This window comes from Pteropus alecto, unplaced genomic scaffold (genome assembly GCF_000325575.1).
Source record: "Pteropus alecto unplaced genomic scaffold, ASM32557v1 scaffold45, whole genome shotgun sequence".
NCBI lineage: Eukaryota > Metazoa > Chordata > Mammalia > Chiroptera > Pteropodidae > Pteropus > Pteropus alecto.
Window position 1 is genome coordinate 19,262,178 of NW_006442491.1, and position 19,788 is coordinate 19,281,965.

Sequence of the window (19,788 nt, forward strand, 5' to 3'; positions counted from 1 at the left end):
GGAATAACATGATCTGAGTTATTTTCTCACCAGATTAAAAGGTTTTTATTTTTTTCATCATGATATAGAAAACAAAAGCACCATCAATCCTTTTCGGATTGGACAAAGCCTCCTCATGAATATTTTACTGTTTAGAAGCAGAGATGTCATTTACAGCGATGTTGATTCCAACAGGGCCACTGGCACACAGAATCATCAAGACCATCAGAGTTTCAGATTTCTTTTTGGAGAACATGGTAACAATTTTCATTCTTAAGTCCTACAAAAACACCATATTCAAATTACTAAGTACAGTTATATTAACAGGCCACAACAACTTGATAATCAATCATGAATAGCCACATAAGTTTCCAAAAGACATCGAAAAATTACAATGATATTTTTGTAAATGTTTTCAACTAAAAGCAACAAGGAGGTCTGGACAGCTCAATTTCCCTAGTGGGTAGAAATAGAGAAGGGGGTGCATAGGGTCTTACTTAAAAGCAGTGACGTTAAAAACAGCATTAACTTTCTACAAATACAAGGTCATACCTGGTCGGAGAAAACCTTTAGTTGCAGTGTTCTGTTATCAGTTCTTCTAATTTAGAAAATGTACTGATGAATCATAAAAGTTAGGAAGAATCAAGGGGCGCTCTTCCCTGCACCCCCGAAGCTCAGGCACCCCTGCCTTTCCAGCTGTCTCTGGCATTGCCCAACTGAGAGCAACCCCCTCCTCCATTATTTTGTGTCAAGGCCTCCTTAGGTCCTGGGAAGTAAAAGACAAGGCCTTCTATGAGAAGGCCTGGGTATGGTCCCCCCCAAAGTGAGATGGAAACAGCCCCAAAAGCCTGGGAAGAGGAATTTAGGGGGGACTGGTATGTTCTTGTACCTACAGGATCCCACGAGGGAGTTTGGACCTGGTGGAAGGAGAAGTAGAGTTGGGCTAAAGTTAGTCTAAAAGGACACAGCATAAAACAATGGACTATCCCTACCCCTGGGGGCCCAGACCTCCTGGTCTCTCTGTTCAGCAGCCCTGCACTGTCCCTCTTTGGAGATTCTGGGCCTGGCTGAAGGGGGCAGGGCATAAGAGCAGAGGGACAAAGAGAACATGGCGGTCTATGGGCCAACTCTCCCTCTCTGGACATAAAGAGGCAAATTCAACAAGAAATCCTGTCTCCTCAGATATTTGTAAACAAACAAACAAACAAACAACCTGCTTATTCAGTTTGTTTCCGAGATGTCACTTTAAAGAAAATAAAAAGATATGAGCTCTGGCAGGTATAGGCAGGCTCCACGACCAGAAATACTTCCTCCCCAGCACCCCAACCTGGCAGCCTAAAAACAGGTGGAGATGGGAAAGCTGGATTCTGTGGGAGTCCAATGACTGGGGCTCAGAAAGTTAGGCTTCTGGAAGGGACACCGTCATTGCCCCTGCCTTGAGTATATGCTCAGATATGTCAGTTCAGCAGAGTTCCTGGGGATTTGGGGGTTCTCTTGTGCATTGCAGGTAGCCCACATGGGTCCACAGGCAATTCTTGAGGTCTTTATAGACGAGAGTAGGCAACAGGATTGATGGCAGCCTGGGCAAAACTGATGAGAAAGGTGATGGCCAGACATTTGTAGGGTACAGCACATACCACCACAAGTGGATAGCAGGCTACAAGGTAGGACCAACATGAGTAAGAAGAACAGTATGATCGCAAAGAATGCATTGCCCACTGCTTCATGTCCTTTTCCTCACCCATGCCCAGCAGCTGTCTGCTGGCTGTGACCATTCTGCCAGATGCACAATAGTCCAGTAGCCTGGGATAGCGTGGCCTGTGATCCTGAAGCTCTGAAGCCCTGGAATGTCCAAGTCTGGCTGATAGCCAGCACAATGCACTCACTTTATTGTGGGTGATGAGACTCAGCTTGCCACAGCCAATGTGCGGGGCCACCATAAATATGAGGCCCAGCGTATTGTGGCCTTGAAGAGGCACTGGTCATCCTAGCAGTGACTTATGGGTGCCTATCCCAAAAATGGGTGGGAAGGCCATGATCGAAGATGGGCCATGAAGATGATGGCAGTACACGTCCATGGCATTAGGTGCTTGGGTAGATACTGTGGCATGTGACAGTCCTGTGATGCATGAAGGCCATATGGAAATAGGAGAACTTGGCCGTGAAGGCCACAGTCTTGGAGCTGAGTCCACTGAGCAGCAGAGGGGCCAGAGTACACAAAGGAGAGAGCAGACAGCAGAATGCCATAGAGGGAATCTCATGTAGGGGCTAGGTCCTAGGGCAGGACTTAGCCAGACTGGAACCTGGAGGGCCTAGGAGGGGCCTCTGTGAACTCACCTGGCTATGTGGGACCTATCCCCCAGCAGGTAGTACTGCAGGGGTTTGGGCCACAGGTCCTCTTTAATAATCTGGGCAACCCTATTAGCCTCTGGGAGGCTGTGCTGTGAGAACCTGCTGAAGAAGCTGCGGACAGTGTCCTGGTTTCTGTGTACCAGAGCAAGGGGTTCCTGGCCCTGGTGCCATCAGATGCACACTGTGATTGACACCATCTGGCCTGAAGATCTGCATTATTCATATTCCTTCACTATCACCTTGTTCTGGAAATAGGGGTTACTCCAAAAGGAATACTTAAATTTACAGCCTGCCCTGGCATGCCTGAGCTTCCTCACCTCTAAATTCATCAGATAGAAGACAGTGTCTTCATCTTGGGAGCTGATGATCATGGCAGACAGCTGCGGGTGGTTCAGGAAGGCGGTGACCCAGGAGCCAGGAATATTCTGGATGATGAAGCTCCTACGGGCTAAATGCAACCAGCACATACGTCCAAACCTGCACTCCAACTACAGGTAAGCCCTGTCTGCCTGGGCACTCATGGCCTCCAGCTCCCACTGGATGGCTTCCAGGGGGTCCACAACTGGGCCACCAAGGTTTAGCAGCCCCCGGCCCTCCTGCGCCTCCACTCCCACTTCCAGCTTCTCTTCCCCATTCAGCTTCTCTGTCACCTCCATCTGCCTTACCTGCTGCTTTTGCATATCCCCCCCACACCTCCACCATGAAGATGTCACCCTCTTCATTCATCACTTCTGCGGCCTTCCTGCAGGCTCCAGCCTGAGCCTCCACCCCTCTGTGCCACAGGTTTCTGGGGCCTCATCCCCGACAGGCTGTTTTCCAGGCTACGATCAGTCACCGCAGAGGCCACTTCTCACTGGCAGGCTGAGTGGTCCCGAAACTGGCTGTGGGGTTAGGGGTGCCTGCGTCTCGCAGTTTCTCCAGCCCAAGCCGTGGGTGCCAGGCACACGCCTCAGTCCTGTGCGGAGGTCCAGCGGCAGGCGCGCAGCGGTTTCCAGGCCCCCTGTACCCTCATCCTCCATCACCTGCGGAAGCTTCTGGCCTGGAGGGGCTCGGGGTGCGCAGGCGACACAGTGGGTTCTACAAGAAGGGTAGCTCCGCAGCTGATGGCTGGGGGTGGGGACAGGGGTGGTGGCATCGCAGGAGAGAGGCAGGGAGGCGTGTCTCCTCCGGGGCGCACTCTGCCCCTCACACCCCCTTCTTCCAGATGTGATTCGCTAGGGTCCCAGGGCTGCGGAGACAGGAGAGGGGCAAGGTGCCTGGAAGCCTGGCGAAGAGTCAGGGGGCTGCTGGGTGGGAATACAACCACGTACGAGACCCAGAACTGGCCTGATTAGTAGGGTGCTGGCGGTGAAGTGCAGGGCTGTACCTAGCAAGGAGCAGCTTGGAGGGGGCATCAAGGATCAGGCCTAACCCTCGGTCACAGACAGAACCTTCCATCACAGCCACAAAACCAGGCGATTACTGGGGCTCTGAGTCTGCCATGGGCAGTTGGGAGTCGCCCGTTGCCCACACTGGCCTGCTGCTTTGGGGCAGCTGTAGGACACCTGTAGCTTTGCAGAAGATAAATCACTCAGGCATATGCAGAGGACTCAAGAGGTATCTCTTGCAAAGACTGACCAGACGCAAACTGGAAGCTAGTTTGATGGTCATTGTCCGGCACACAGAGGTGCTCAAAATATTCATGTGGAGAAAAGAAACAAGGTCAGAGTGGAAGGATCTGGGACAAGGGAAGGTCTCGAATGCCGCTGACTAGGGAGCATCTGCCTGGTTTCCTCCTGGACTGATAGGCTGAAAAGGTGGACACTGTCCTAGGCCCAGGGGCTACCCCTTGTTCTGTACCAGACATTTCACAAATGCGAACTCTAGACTGAAGTGCAGAGTCTGTACTTGGATGAGAGCCTGTGTGGAACAGCCCCTGCAACCCTCATCCTACAAATGCATCTGTGCTCCTGTGATCTTGGCTTCCAAACTAGCACTTAATGCCCCACAGCTCTGCCTGGAAGTCCTTGCCACCTACAGAAAGCCTTCAGCCTCCCCTGGCCCACTGGGTAAGATAGCTCTGAGCCCTCAGACCCATCCTGGAGTGTGTATGCCCTAGAAGGCAAAGTTGATTCCCTTGGGGCCTTAGCCAGAGTTCTGACCCATTGGAATAGATAGTGAATGTCTGTCAAGTAAATGGATGGCCAAAGAGATGAAGGGCCAGCCCACTGCTTTTGTACACACATTAACACTTGTTAATGCACCGTGAACTCGTGGACTCGGGTTGGACTCCAGAGCTGCTTGTACTGCTTGGCTAGTCATTGCTCCAGACCACAGAAATGCATGCTCAGTCTGAGCCCTGGATGGGAGGATCTCACTACAAGGGATTGGGCCCAGGACTGTGATGACTACCTTTGTTAAACCGGCCAAGCAATGTCAGCTGAAGCCACATCAGCCTCTCAACAGTTTGTCTGAACCCAATGGGTGGGCACAGTCACTTACCAGCTGGATACCTTGGGCAGTGGATGACATTTTTCTCGGATAACCAGCGTCCATTACTCTTCCTAATTTCAGTACCCTAAAATTCCTTTGAAAAGCTACTCCCCACCCACCCCCCAACCCCCATTTCAGCCTTGTCATCACTGGCTTATAGTGAGATTTGTGGGTGGCACAGAACCTCATGAAGGCCAAGGAGACCAGGGATGCTTACTGAGGCTTCTGTGAATAAATGGACTCCTCTCTCCTGAGAGCCTAAAATGGTTCCCTTTCTTTCTGGTCAGCACTGTGTGAGAATGACAGGTCTGGAATCATGGCAGCATTCTATTCCTACACAAACGGACAAGTCACTGTAGGGCCTGAAGATGATGTCACAGCTGCACAAGACAGGGCAGAGAGAAAGAGGAATGCTAAGACCAACCATGTTTGAGCTGCTGGATCAATCCTAACCTAAAGATTGTTCTACATCTGATATTTTCAGTTACATGAAAATTCATTAAGCCAATTTGATTTTTCTGATCTCTGCATCCAAGACTGAGATGGTACAATGCCACTTACCTCAAAGGCATCCCATTATATAATCTTTCATTTCAAAGTGCAGTTTGTAGGTGCCAATGTGTAGGTTGTTACTATCTATCCTATACTCACCATCCCCTCGGATGTAAAGACATCTGGAGATTCCAATTCTTCCCCAGGCTCTCTCCAACCCTTTCCCAATCAGACAGGTTCACAACTTCCAAATACATCATTCAGAAGTTTTTAATAAACAACTTCATTATAAAAACTTTTTGAAAATGTAATTCTGTAAAACATTGAAAAAATCTACTTTAACAAAGATACGCCCTGTGCATTTTCTAATGGCACTTATATTTTACAATAATAACCTTGTTTTATATAAAGCCAAAAATACTCCAAGAGGTTATTCACTGTGTTTACAAAGTGCTAGAAGGTTTTGTCTTGTATTTTCTCTTTAAATAATCTGGCATTACGAAAGAGTGGCTCCAAAGCCTTGACCACTGGGAGGGAGGCGTATGAGAAGTGGTGTTTTAGGAGTTCTAGTGCCAAACACTCAGAGGTGGAGAGGTGCACATGGGGAGACTCGGCTGAGGAAGTCAGCTCACGTCTGAAGAAACTGGACTGGGATACTCTTTCCAAACCACTCCAGAGGCACTAAATTAGCATGGTGAGTCCTCCTCCTGTCAGAACCGATACCCCTTTCCCTCGCCACAGACCCTACTCTCCAGTGGTGAAGGTCACAGCCAATTTCTTCCACAGCAGGTTCAGAGCTCCAGGAGAGGCCAGGGTGGGGTTCCAGAGGAATCCGGACTTTTCTGGCCAACACCTGCCTAAGGCAAAGTTTATTACATAAATATCCTTGTTAAAAAGCAAAATATTGATACTGTACAACATAAACTGTTTTAAAAAATCGTGCTTACAAACGGCTCCTAGATAAGAAGGGAGGGGGAGGGGTGGAGAAAAGAGCTACCAAAAAGGGAGGGTTTAAAGGGCTACTAGGAGAAAGTTTTGGGCAGTGGGAGAATTTCAACTTAGGACAATATCTACGAGCAAAAAAAGGAATCACACCTGCTTCCCGGATTTCCATTAACAAAATGCCATTTGTAAAAGGTTGGGGGGAAAACAACTCAACTGGTGTTCCCTTCCCTACCTTTTACCTCTTTAAGATATGCACAGATCTTTTGCACTAACACAACTGGGCGTGTCATCCACTGGCCCCCAGAACTGCACTCAACCCTGACTGGCTACTGTGCAGGGTGGGGAAGTTCTGTTGTTGACAGAGGTTGGAGGTGAGGGAGAAAGGGGACATCACCCCTTTTTCCTGGTCCCAGTTTGGCCTCTGCCACATGCCATGGCTCCTGTCCTGGGCAGACCCCCTCAGGCTCTCATGGCTTCAGTAAGGGTACTGAAGTGGGTTTGGTACTGAGTGTAGGATAAACCTATTCTTTTCCTTTGAACAACTAGGCCAATAAGGATTTTTTTTTTTTTTTTTAATTATGTGAAGTTTAAGAAAGTTGGGTAGCTATGGTCCAAAAAAAGGTGAAGGTAGATGTTTCTCTGCACTAGCAAAGTTCACAGTGATAGGGAAATTCCTTGTAAGGTGATAAGGGCATTGAAGGAAGAGGAAAGCAGCAGCAGGATGGAAGGAAGGGGAGGGAAGGAGGGACAAGGTCCCAGTTACAAGGTTTTAAACAATTGCTTTGCCTGTCCTCTAAGTTTCCCAGCATCACTAATGGGGGAGAGGATTCAAGGAACAAGAAAAAGCAGGCAGAGAGGAGGAGACTCACTCTAACAGCCTGAAACTATATTGTGGCCAGAGGCCCATTATTTGCCTCTGTGAAGGGAAGGTGGCAGGAAGGGGAGGGAAGGAGGGAGAAGGTCCCAGTTACAAGGTTTTAAACAATTGCTTTGCCTGTCCTCTAAGTTCACCAGCATCAATGGGGGGGAGGATTCAAGGAACAAGAAGAAAAAGCAGGCAGAGAGGAGACTCACTCTAACAGCCTGAAACTATATTGTGGCCAGAGGCCCATTATTTGCCTCTGTGAAGGGAAGGTGGCAGGAAGTGGGTGAAGGGTTGCTGGGTCTAGTGATGAAGACCAGAGACAAGGAGAAGGCAGCACTGAGTCCTGCTTGGATCCTCAAATACCATTTCCTGTAATACGAGTCCCAGTAGCATGCACAGCATGCAAGTGGTGGCTGCATATCAAGGTGGACCCTTTTAAATATAAACCTTAATCAGTCCCTGGGACTCACTGAAACTAATTTTTAGAGCAAATCACCTCATCAGATTCTAATCTTGCCATACATTTTTATGTGGTTTTTAAGGTATCCCAAGCTACCCTGCTTGAATCAAAACATGCTTATTCACTCCACATTGCTTCCAATCAAAGGCTAGGGAGCTACATTAGGGCTTTCACCTCAGAGTACCGGCCTGGGCTGAAGCAGAAGCCTGAGTCTTGGACCTGCTGTTACTGATGATAGACGAAAGTGATTTCTAGATGGAAGGGGAAAAGAGGGAGAACTGGGAGGAGGCTGAGGCAGTTCCTGGGTAGTTTGTCCTGAAACCCTAGTGGAGAAGCCAGCATGAGGCACCTGCTGAGAAGTGCCCAGAAACTGCTGGCTGCATCTGTAGGAGTTAGAAGAGGTAGAAGTGTGTTTCTGAATCAGAGTAGAGGTGTCTCAAAAGGGTACCACATTGGTGGTTCCTGAGCTGCCTCCCTTCCATGAGTGGGAAGAGTGCCCATGCAGAAGTGAGATGAAGCAGGGATGGGGTGTGGCTGGGCAAGGGCTGTGCTGTCTGTGGCAGAGAGCCCCACGGTCAGAAGTAATTATTTGTTACAAGAAATCTTGCCAAGTATTGGGAGCAAAACTGAGGAAGGTTCTATGATGGAGAGCCAGAGAAGCCTATGCACATTGGCCCTGAGTCCAAGGGAACTGCAAGTGGAGGAGAGAGAAAGGACACTGAGGATAAGAAAAGTTGGTGTAAGAGGCAATGATGCACCTGCACCCATAGATTAGGACTCAACTATCTGCCCAGTCCCAACTTTCTGAAAACTCTTCTTCCAACAATTCTACAACTTCCTGGCAAAGGGACAGGTAGGAGAGACACAAATGAGGGGTTCACACTCTCTCCTTTGCTCTTCACACCAGCCTAGAACCCAAGACCCTCCTTCTAAGACTAATGATAACAGCTCATGATGTTCGGGGTGGGGGTTAGGAAATGGGGAGGTGATGGAAGTGGGCATGCCTTCCATTTCTTCCCCTTTCCAGTTCAAAAGGAGGATGAGGGGATCATGATGTATACTTGGAGAAAAACAGAATTGCAGACCTGTGAGAAAACCGCTCCAATCTTCTTGCCTGTCTCCTGCGGACACTGCTGAGGAAGGCAGGAACAGACACAGTCATGGAAGATGGCAGAGAATGAAGCAGTCCAAAGTCAGTTTATTTCCCCACAGGGGAAAAATGTGACCTCAAGTGAAGAGAAGTCAGTGACACCTGACTCCGCCTTGTAAACAGGGCTCCAGTTAACACCAGGTACCAAATGGTTCCAGCTGGTGCCAACTGGAATGGACTGATGGGAATGAATTCACGGTGTGTAAACAATGTTCACTGCAATCATCCTAAGGCTAACAGCTCGGCAAGGGAGGTGAAATGGTGTGTCTGAAGCGACTGTGTAAACGGTACCGTTGCTGGACAACACTGACTGAAAATGGAGCTGCTGGAACAGGAGGGATGGGGGTGGTGGGGAAGAACAGAGGCCCTCTCTCTTTCCTGCCCATTAGCTGGAGCAGGTGATGGAGCCAAGTGACCCTCTGCAGCAGGGCCTGACCAACTGCTGTGTGGTCTGCAAATTGGGACCAGAAGGCGGGCTTCTTGGGCTATTTCTCTCAAGGTCATCCAAAGTGAAACCTCTGTGTCTCCAACAGGTCTTCCCCTTCTCCAAAGAGAAGGAGGTTCTGACACTTCAGAGAAGGAGAGGGCTAAGTGTGGCTCCCGATTCAGATTGAAAAAGAAGAAAAAAAAAAAAAAAAAAGTAAAAATACCTGAAGTCCTATAGTATGCAAGCTTTTCAATGGGTTGGGACTCAAGGTTCCTCCTGGAACTGATCCTGGAGCCTGAACCCCCAAACCAAGTGCTCCATAAACATACTGGATTTTTTTCTGTTTGAACCCAGCTCTGAAAGCTCAGCTGCCTTCATGGAGGATGCAGATAGGATGCGTACTGAGGCTCCCTGACAGAGTCCAAGACTGAGCTGAGGCTTTCCTTGGGGGCTACTGGAATGCCTGGTGGAAACGAGGCAGGGTGGTGGTGCTCAGGCCAGAGGTGAAAACAGGAGGCAAGGAGTGCAGAGGCCCAAAGTTCAGCGGTCCCCCAGCTCCTGGGGAATCTTGAGGCTGAGCTTGCAATGTGGTGAGCAGGGGCTGTGCCTCGGCCTGGGAGTAGCCCATAACCAAGCCTCCTGTGGCCCCAGACGGGTTACACGAGGGCAGGTTGAGTGGAAGAAAGCCCAGTAAGTGGGAGAAGTCCACATTAGCAGCGCAGAGGGCCTCAGAGAGGTTGGCGGGGCTCTTGGTGAGCAGTGCTTCATCCAGGAGGGCCGCAGCTGCCGCCGGCTGAGGTGAGGCGGGCTGAGGTTCAGCGGATGAGAGAGACAGGCTTCCTGGAAGCTCCGCCAGAAAACTATCCACCTCCACTTTGGGCAATTTGTCGGGCAAGTATGAGGTAGATCCAAGTTGGTATTTTGGAGGAAGCTGAGCTGGAGAAGAGATAGGTGAGGATTCCAGAGGGTAGCTCATACCCATGGGCAGCGTATTGTGCACCAAGGAGTGTGGGACGCCCGCACTGGGCATGGTAGGGATGTGGGCACCATACATACCCATGGGTAACATGCTAGGGAAGGCCTTGGCCCCCATCATGTCCCGAGAGGCCATGCACAGCACAGGGCTTAGCTCCTCCTTCACACTGACTGTGGAGCTGCAGCTGAGTAGGCCTAACATGTCCACTGGCTCTGTCTTGATCTTGAGCAGCTCCTGTGAGTGGCTCTTCTTGACATGCCGTGTCAGATGATCCTTACGGCCAAACCTCTGGGCACAGTACTGGCACAGGAAGTCCTTCCGGCCCGTGTGCACCACCAGGTGCCGCCGTACATCTTTACGAGTATAGAAACGCCGGTCACAGTGGTCACAGGGGTGCTTTTTCTCCTTGGCACCTCCTGCTACCCGGCGTGAGTGGGCCTTCAGGTGCTCTAGCAGGGCCTGGGTACTCTCAAAGGTCTGCAGGCACACCTTGCAGCTGAGGTCACCACTGCTGGCAGCATGCATGGCCAGATGGCGCCGGTAGCCCAGCTTTGTATTGTAATTCTTACCACACTCGGAACAGTGGAGGGCCTCTTTGTTGGGGTCGTGGGTCTGCAGGTGGTTCCGGAGATGGTCTTTGCGGTGAAACATCTTATCACAGTACATGCACTGGTGGGGTTTTTGGGCTGAATGGGTGGCCATGTGCCTGGGGTAGGGATGGAGGGCAGAGGAGAAAGAGAGATCACAAGGGCTGGCCAGACAACTGAGGGGCAGCGTATTGTGCACCAAGGAGTGTGGGACGCCCGCACTGGGCATGGTAGGGATGTGGGCACCATACATACCCATGGGTAACATGCTAGGGAAGGCCTTGGCCCCCATCATGTCCCGAGAGGCCATGCACAGCACAGGGCTTAGCTCCTCCTTCACACTGACTGTGGAGCTGCAGCTGAGTAGGCCTAACATGTCCACTGGCTCTGTCTTGATCTTGAGCAGCTCCTGTGAGTGGCTCTTCTTGACATGCCGTGTCAGATGATCCTTACGGCCAAACCTCTGGGCACAGTACTGGCACAGGAAGTCCTTCCGGCCCGTGTGCACCACCAGGTGCCGCCGCACATCTTTACGAGTATAGAAACGCCGGTCACAGTGGTCACAGGGGTGCTTTTTCTCCTTGGCACCTCCTGCTACCCGGCGTGAGTGGGCCTTCAGGTGCTCTAGCAGGGCCTGGGTACTCTCAAAGGTCTGCAGGCACACCTTGCAGCTGAGGTCACCACTGCTGGCAGCATGCATGGCCAGATGGCGCCGGTAGCCCAGCTTTGTATTGTAATTCTTACCACACTCGGAACAGTGGAGGGCCTCTTTGTTGGGGTCGTGGGTCTGCAGGTGGTTCCGGAGATGGTCTTTGCGGTGAAACATCTTATCACAGTACATGCACTGGTGGGGTTTTTGGGCTGAATGGGTGGCCATGTGCCTGGGGTAGGGATGGAGGGCAGAGGAGAAAGAGAGGAGATCACAAGGGCTGGCCAGACAACTGAGGTATCCATTAAAAGGGAGCTAGACATAAAAATTATGGTAAGGCCATGCAATGGAATAGATTACCACGCCAACTATATTCTATAGATGTCCTCATCCACCTGCAGAATCACATAAGTACTGCTATTCTTTGCACCACTGTATATAGTAGCAAAACCAGGAACAATCTAAATGCCCATCAATAGGGTAATGGTTAAATAAATTATGGTAAGTCTGTAAAATGACTCAACTTTTTAAAAAAATAAGGCAACTTTCTATGTACCCACAGGGAACAAGCTCTTAAGATACAGTAAGTGGAAGAAAGCAGTGAGACAGAATAGTGCATTCAGAATGTGACTATGCATATGAAAAGAGGGAAATACATGTCAGTTTGCTTGTATGTGCTTAAAGTGTTTCTAAAAGGATATATAAGAAACTGACAACACTAGCTGCCTATGGGGAGAAGAAATATGCAGTGTGATGGAGGATTTTCATTGTATACCTTATGGTACCTTTTAAATTTTAAATTATGTGAACACATTTCTTTTTCAAGAAATTACATTTACAAAATTTTAAATGACACAATAAAGGGAAAACAAAATATATCTAAACTTTCTGATCTAGAACAATCTTCCAAGATATAGGGAGCTGAGTCAAAAAAGGAAGTTCTGTATAGTGTGTATAAATAATATAATCCCTTGGAAAAAAGAGAATACGTGTTTGAATGTTTCAGCAAGGACACACAGGAAACTGACCTCCCAGTTGCCTCTGGGGAGAACAGTGGCTTCAAGTGTGAGAACAATTCATTTTTCACTGTATGCCCACTGTACCATTTAAACTGTTTGCCAGGCAAACCTGCAACATTTAAAAAATGTTTTCACGGTATGGCACCTCAGTGTCCTTTAGTTTACTTGCTCTCATCGGGATAGCCAGAAAGCAGCTCAGAATCTAGAAATTACAATCCGGAGCTCCAAATACATTCAGAATAAACTCAGCAAGACTTCAAAGGCCCATCATACCAGGCCCTGTGTGAGCTGTGTCATTAACCTCGTCCTCTAAGAGGCTGAAGTGCAGGGTAGTCCTACTCCACTGTCAGTAAGTGGCACAGGCTGAATTTAAACACAGACCTTGAGAAGTGGGTTCACTTAAGTATGCCACCACTGTCTCTAGTATAGCACCCAGTGATCTTTTCTACCTGAAGGGCATCAAACGTCCCCAATACCTCCATGCTATGTTTGAGTGCTCACACCTATGAGGGTTACCATTGACCTCCTGTGACATAACTGACATGATAATGTATGAGAGGGAGGTGCTGAGTAATCCACTACCCTCATTTTACAGGTAAGGAAACTAAAGCCCAGAGGTTTAGTAACTCACCTAAAATCACACAGTGTCTATGGGTAGAGCTGGGGCTCCTGCCTACTGGACTAGGACCTTTCCTGCTGCCTCCCACTGACATCCAGACTGTCACTAAGATAGTCTAAGAAGACAGCCCCAACTGGAGTCCATCCAAGTCACATGAAGCACATGGAATCAAAGAATTCCTGAGGACCACAGAACTGTCACGAGGCCAATCCTGGTCACATATGACCCTGTTACCTATTTTAGTTCCTTCCTATCAACTGTTTTTAAGACAAGGAACTGAGGCTTTCTGTGGTCAACTTGTTCATGTATTTACTTGTTTGCTGCCTGTCCACACTATTAAGATAATAAACTCAAGGAGGGCGAGCACTCCCATCTACCTGTGCCTGGTATGCAGGAGCTCAATAAACCAGTTTGACAGATGAATAGATGAAATATTATGCATCAGGCAGTCTGTCTCATTTGTAAAGAGCATATTCATGTTTCTCTGATGGAAAGGCAAGGATTAATTCAAAATTGCTTCCAAGCAGGCCTTTCTCCCTTCAAAGCTGCTCTGCTGTATCTGCTTTATACTAGGGCTTTCGCATTTCATTTTATTTTAGCAGAGGTTCTTGGGCTTACAAGTTTCAGGAAAGCCACTGACCCAGAGGACACCAGGGACTCTACAGACACTGAAGTAATCATTTGAGTGGCAGGATGGTTCAGTAGAAGAGGCACTGTAGGACCTAAGAAGCTATGTGACTTCGGGTAAAGTTACTTCCCCACTCTGAGCCTCCACTTTAAAAAATTTACAGATTGGACTGCAGGGTCTCCTTTTCCTTCTCAAGTTCTAAGATGGATTCTTAATTTCTGGCTAAGATTCTCACCATTACCTGATAGGAGTGGGGAAAATACTATTGAAAAAAATGTTCAATCTCATTTTTCATGGCTGTCTGATATTATACCCATCACATTCTAGTGTTTGAATAAAAAAATACTATTATTTTTTAGTGAGAGACCTCAAATGGTTGTCATTCAGAACACGCTTAGGGGACAAATTAACCTCTACTCTTTTGCCACACTCAGTGGAGTCTCTCTGGCTCTGTTCTCTGGGAACCTAAGGCAGGAAGAGGCATGGGAATGTCACCTACCTATACAGCTTGTACTTGGAGGCAAAAGCCTTGCCACAGTGTAGCTGAGGGCAGCTATATGGTCTCTGCTCTGGATGGGGAAGGCTGTGAGGCCTCAGCTTCTCTCCATTTGAGAAGGGTGTCCCCGAGATTTCGCATTGGCACTTCACTTGACTCTCCACCTCCCGGCCCCGAGGCCTGGGAACTAGTTTCCAGCCCACTTCCTCCTCCTGCTTTGCATCTTGAATCCAGGGGGGGACGCTGGTGAAAAATGTGGTCATGGCAAGGCTAATGGCGAAGGGCCATGTTATTCAGAAAGCCTCCCCATCGGTTCCACATGGGCTGTCTGCTCTGTCACAGTCTCCAACGCAGCCTTCAGAAAACAATCTCTTCACCTGAAACATCAGAATACCAGGTGTTAGAGAGCCCAATACCATGAAAACATGGGCTGTAGAGGCAGACAGATCCCCATTCCAATCCCAGCCCTTCCAATTTGAAGCCATGTGACTTTCAGCCAATTACTTATTTCCATGAAGTGTTTCCTCATTTACAAAAGACTTAATAATCTCCTGAATCATAAGCATGTTTTGAGGATTAAATGAGATAATGAATATAAGGCACTCAGCAGAAGGCTGGGCACCTAATAAGTGCTTTGTGATAACTTTTATTACTAGTACCACCTAGGCTAATAGGAAACAAAATAATCTGAGGAAGTAAAAACCCTAAACTCCAAACTTTCTCTTCTGACTTCTCTTTTACATACTTTCCTCTAAACTCAGAGAGAGCAGCCCCTCCTCCTCCACCTCCTCTTTCTCTTTCTCCTCTTTACCCTAACTCCCCTTCACTCACTACTTTCCACAATTCTCCTCATGGAGGTGTTAAGGAGTAATAAAATGCCCAAAAGGCAACAGACGAGAAGGGAGGAAAAGCTTTTACTTAGGAAATTTACACCCTCGAAAGTCAGCCCCTGTGCCAGATGTATTTCTCAGCAGCGCATCAACATCAAGAGGTTCTGCTGAGGAGGCAACGCCACAGTCAGCATTTCCCCTAAACCAGTACAGGTTCCATCCTACCCTCTACCACCTCTCTGGGTCTCTTGGTCTTGGGCCCAGACCATGCTTCTTTAGCAAAGCTTATCCAATACTCCAGGTGCAGGCTGGCCCCTTCTACAGATCCTCATAGTGCACATGCATTTCTCCATTACAAACAGGTAAGTACTTGCATTAGAACTTAGTCTCCACCAAACTGATAACTGAGAGCTCAAAATCATCTTTCATCTCCATATACCTAGAAAAGGACCCTCAACTTTCTTTTAGTTGAGTAAATTAGTCACTGAATTCAAGTTGATTCTCATAGGCTTAACTTATGCTCAGAAAATTCTGGTTTAAACTTGCTTTACAATCCTTCACAAATGTGGAGCCATTATCATGAAGTCTGATCCTTTCTCTTGAGTAGAAGGGGTTAGGGGGCTGAAGCAAGGTGACACAACTTCTTTCCTGACATCAACTCAGAGAGGAAAGGATGGGAGTTACAGTATGGTCTCTCAAAAGGGGGACAACGGACCGATATTCACACTCACAAGCTCATCACAGATTACCAACTACAACAGAACTCTCTACGATGGGGATTCCCTTTGAAGAGGTCAGGCCAAAATATGGTCATGAGGCTTTTCCATGTGAAGGGAGCAAAGGGGGTATCTGGGGATTGTCCACGAGAATCTGGGGAGGGCTCCAACCACACAAACTAGCTGTGGGCCACAGAATGCTTGCTCAGCTCATTAGCACCTGCTGCTTACAGTGACCATTCATCCAACAGGCTGGCCGTGAACGAGATGATGGGATCAGCGGGTTCATGCCCCAGAGAGCTTTGCTCATCATTAACATGAGCTATGTCCTGTTCAGGAACCATTCCTCTTGTTGAAGAAACATTGCAATGTAACATGATATAAACATTTCCCCATCACGAGTGGAGATTTGCCTAGAAAGATCTGCACAAAGGTGGCTGCATTTTGCATGAGTCACGTGCGGGGGAGGCGTAGGTAGCACTAAAAGCTAGTCCCACTTGAGCCTTGAAGTCATGGCATATTTACCTGCTTCACTATAAACCTCAAAGGTTTCTGCCATCTGGCTTTCATTGTTTAAGTCTCCTCCTTCTTCTCACAGGTGGAATTACCTGTTTATAATATCAACTATTACTATGCATCTTGGAGTTGGGTACACACCGAGCGTTAATTTGCACATCTAGTTTGGACTGAATTTCTCCTACCTTCAAAGTCAAATTCTGCTCCCCCTTGATATCTGAAATCATGCACTTCAGCCTCTGGAAAGTTGGGAATGGCAGCCAGAGAGAAGCAAGTCGCATCACTCTGGCTGATGTGAGAGGGGAGCCTAGCCCTGGAAATTCCACACAAACTCAGAAAGAGAATAGTACGTCCCCTAACTCCCACACGTCCACCTCATCTGTTCTCCTGAACAAGCACAAACAAGACACAGCAATTTAGAATGCTACTACTGAAAGAGTGAGTAATGGGCTTCTAGGAAATAGGCTGGTGGTGGCTAAGAAGAGCTCACGAGGTTGTACTGATAGAAACAGGGAAGGCAGCAGCCATGTGCTTGCCTTGATCTGTATTTAATGCGGCTATGGCTTTAAAAGAAAACAGCCAACACTCTGATCCTATTCCCCCTATGCTTTAAAAAAGGCACAGTGGAAATCCTTACCTAAAGTCACTGAAAGGCTGCTAGATAACCAAAGCTGCTAGTGTTACCTTAGGGACCCTTTTGGGAATCCACTCTCTTCCTCTGTCCTTTGTCTGCAAACTCCTCTCATCCAGAAAGATTCCTGGGCTTCTCTCACATTATCAGACCTATTCCTTCAGACGTCTTCCTTAGCAAAACCGTCAGAGAATTCTGCTTCTCTCTCAAAGCTGCTCTTCTGGTCTCACATGCTAACCTTAACAACTATAGAGAAGCTGTCAGAACCTGTTTCCATAAAACAAACACAATCAATCCCCCCCAGTTACTGGTATAATTTGGTATATTTTCATCCTAAGATTCCTTCTGGAGCCTGATCTGAAGAGGGAGGTAGCATGGAAAGAACTTGCCATCAGAAGAGCTGCCTGCCTCTTTCTGGCTGTGAAACTATGAGCAGGCTATTTGGTTTCTCTGAACCTCAGTTTCCTCAATTTCTAAAATAGAGATTTATTCTCCTTACCTATAATATTCTCATGGAGGATTAAATGAAAAAACACTCTTGAAAGCATCTGACATATAAAATGTATGAATACACACAGTGCTGTCTCTGAGGTCTAAATCGTGTCTGCCTCTTTTCCACTCGGAGCCTGAGTAGTACTTCTCCCTGCGCCCCACCCCTCCCCCACCCTTTAATGTTACTTCTCAGACCTCAGAGTGGGTTTCCTTCCCTTCCCAACATCTCCCCAGAAATGCAGCCTTCCCCTTTACCGTCACAATTAACCTTCAGCACAACCCCTCTAAGCGTCCCCTTCCTTCACTTTACCTTCCTCCAACACCATATCGTGGGCCAGAGTTCTCTCACTTTAGGAAATCTCTTCTATTAATGCTCTGTACCCCCAAGTACAAATGCTTGCTAAAAAACTCTGTATGGCCAACCTTCACTGTGGAAGCTGAAAAGAGACAAATTGCTCCCTAGTCTGTCTTTCCTCTGTTGTGAGCCATGATGCCTGCTGCCCTCTGATGAAACTATAGTTTTTATGGTGTTACATCATCTCTATAGAAACTGCATTCTTTCTCCATTATTAGCCTGTTTCCTCATCTGTAAACTAAAAATACTTACCTCACAGGCTTGTTTTAAGGATTATTTTAGTTAGGTATGCAAAGAGCTCAGCATAGGGCTCGGCTTGATGTGAATACACAACAAAAGGCAGCTATTATCTTCACCATTGTATTGAGTTGCATGTTCCCACCTTCTGCTGCCACACTTGAATTCGCCCAACCCTCCCAAAAAACTGTTGAGAAACACCCCCCCCCTGCAGCAAGGAAAGGGTTAATCTCTAAGTGTTCTTAACGAGAGAGACCCACAGAGGATTAACAGCTCCACTTCAGTGACTACCCTAAAATAGCTTTTATCCCTCCTGCCCAAGAGCTACTTGGGGATCTGAAGAACTCAATTCAACACCTGCCGAGGAGGAAACACCCTGGAACGTTCCTTGGGGCGGACAGAATCTTCCCTTAAGCAGAACTCAAAATAGCAACTGAGAAATTATAAATAAACTTAAAGGGAAAAAAAAACCACGATCTGACCTGGGCATCAGAAACAAATCCAAAAGATAAACTGACTGGCTGGAAAACAGTGAGAAGGAAAGGGGAGAATGAGACTAGCTGCTCCCCTCACTCACACACACTCCAGAGTGGTGGGAGAATTAAATTACAGGACGGCTAGAGAGTCTCAATGACTTGCATCATTCCAAGAGACATCAAACTGGATTAACAAGGGCTGGGTTTACTCTCAGGCTGCTACTTCTATCAGTATAGATGAGCCCTCTCTGGGGTTTCTTTGATTCCCTATTTCCTCTGATTCCCGCTGCCTCCTACTCCTGAAGAAGCCTTAAGCAAATGGCTGCAACTCACTACAACCCCATTTTCATGAAGAGGACACCCCCCTACCCCAATCTAATGGCCTCACCTTGGGTGTGTGTGGGGGTGGGAGTGGGGATTTGAAACCCAAGGGCAGACTATCACAGCCCCAAGCTGACAGGTGGAAGAACACACAAGCCAGGAGACAAGCTACACTGGCAAGTGAAAGCACTAACAACTCCCCCACACCAATTGTCCTCTTATCTTCCACCTTACAGGTCCCTTACAGATCCCTTTCCCCAACCAAGCTGGCCCATAGCGCGGGACTGGATTTGCAGGGAATAGCCTGGTTCCTCCAGCAGCTTCTAAACCACTCCACTGTATGATGGGGAAAGGTTAAATTCCCCTGGGTGTGGGAGAGATGGGAGGAGACGGCTTCCAGAAGCGACAGAAATCCAGGGAGAAGTCTGAAGGCGGTCTCAGGGAAGGAAGGGCAAATATGGTACAGAATCATGAGCAAGCTAACTGAGGAACCCCCTCCTCCCAAAAAGAGGTTGAGGGATTATAAGGGCTGGAGGGTTCCAGGAGTTGACAGTCACAAGTGAATTCCCCTAATTTCAAGAGTCTCAAAATGGGTATCCGGATGAAGGATGTCTACCGCTTAGGGAGAATGTTCACTACGGAGGGAAATGTAGGTAGGGCTTATTTGGGTTCGTAGGGCTTATTTGGGTTCTCCAGAACTAGGTATTCGAGGGAAGCTTCAAAAGGGGTTATATGGTTCTGGAAAATGAAACAGAAGGTAAAAAAGTGGACTATTTAGAGCGGGAAAGGGAATTATGTGGGTCAGGGTAGGCGTGTCTGAGGGGAGGGAGCAGGTGCAGCTTATCTGCGTCCCCCAGACCCGGGTCCCTGATAAGGTCAGCAGCGCGTTATCTGGGTCTCCAGGGAACCTGGGGGGTCGGGGCTAGGGGACCCTCCGGGCTGTGTCTCCAGGTCTTGAAAGGCAGGGGCCAGTGAGGTTTCTTTGGGTCCCCCAGACCCAGCTATTGAGTCCGGGGAGAGTTTTCATCACCCTGAGGCCTATCTGGGCGCGGGCTGACGCAGAGGGGGGGCCCCCGGTAGGGGGTATGGGCGACCGCG

At 48.2% G+C, this 19,788-nt stretch overlaps 1 protein-coding gene and 1 pseudogene across 2 annotated transcripts; both read right to left on the minus strand.

Annotated features, from left to right (window-relative positions):
* Positions 1-355: 355 nt before the first annotated feature.
* LOC112470965 lies at positions 356-3,466 on the minus strand (annotated as a pseudogene).
* A 2,081-nt stretch (positions 3,467-5,547) lies between these two features.
* On the minus strand, positions 5,548-17,441 carry PLAGL2 (PLAG1 like zinc finger 2). Of its 2 annotated transcripts, XM_025039890.1 has the most exons (3): positions 16,188-17,441; positions 14,120-14,493; positions 8,744-10,824 (listed from the first exon to the last, which is right to left on the minus strand). In XM_025039890.1, exons 2-3 carry the CDS (start codon positions 14,377-14,379, stop codon positions 9,594-9,596), a joined length of 1,491 nt encoding a protein of 496 aa, XP_024895658.1. In that variant the 5' UTR covers positions 14,380-14,493; positions 16,188-17,441; the 3' UTR covers positions 8,744-9,593. The 2 variants fall into 2 exon arrangements, 1 of the variants encoding a protein (XP_024895658.1); XR_003043148.1 differs by lacking the exons at positions 14,120-14,493; positions 16,188-17,441 and adding an exon at positions 5,548-6,152 and having other exon boundaries at positions 8,651-10,863.
* Between the last annotated feature and the right edge of the window lie 2,347 nt (positions 17,442-19,788).

Excerpts from the sequence above, each read along its gene's own strand:
- PLAGL2 (XM_025039890.1), bottom strand. The coding sequence starts at position 14,379 with ATGACCACATTTTTCACCAGCGTCCCCCCCTGGATTCAAGATGCAAAG. Across the intron at positions 10,825-14,119 it reads TCCAAGTACAAGCTGTATAG|GCACATGGCCACCCATTCAG; the intron begins GTAGGTGACATT and ends TCCCTACCCCAG.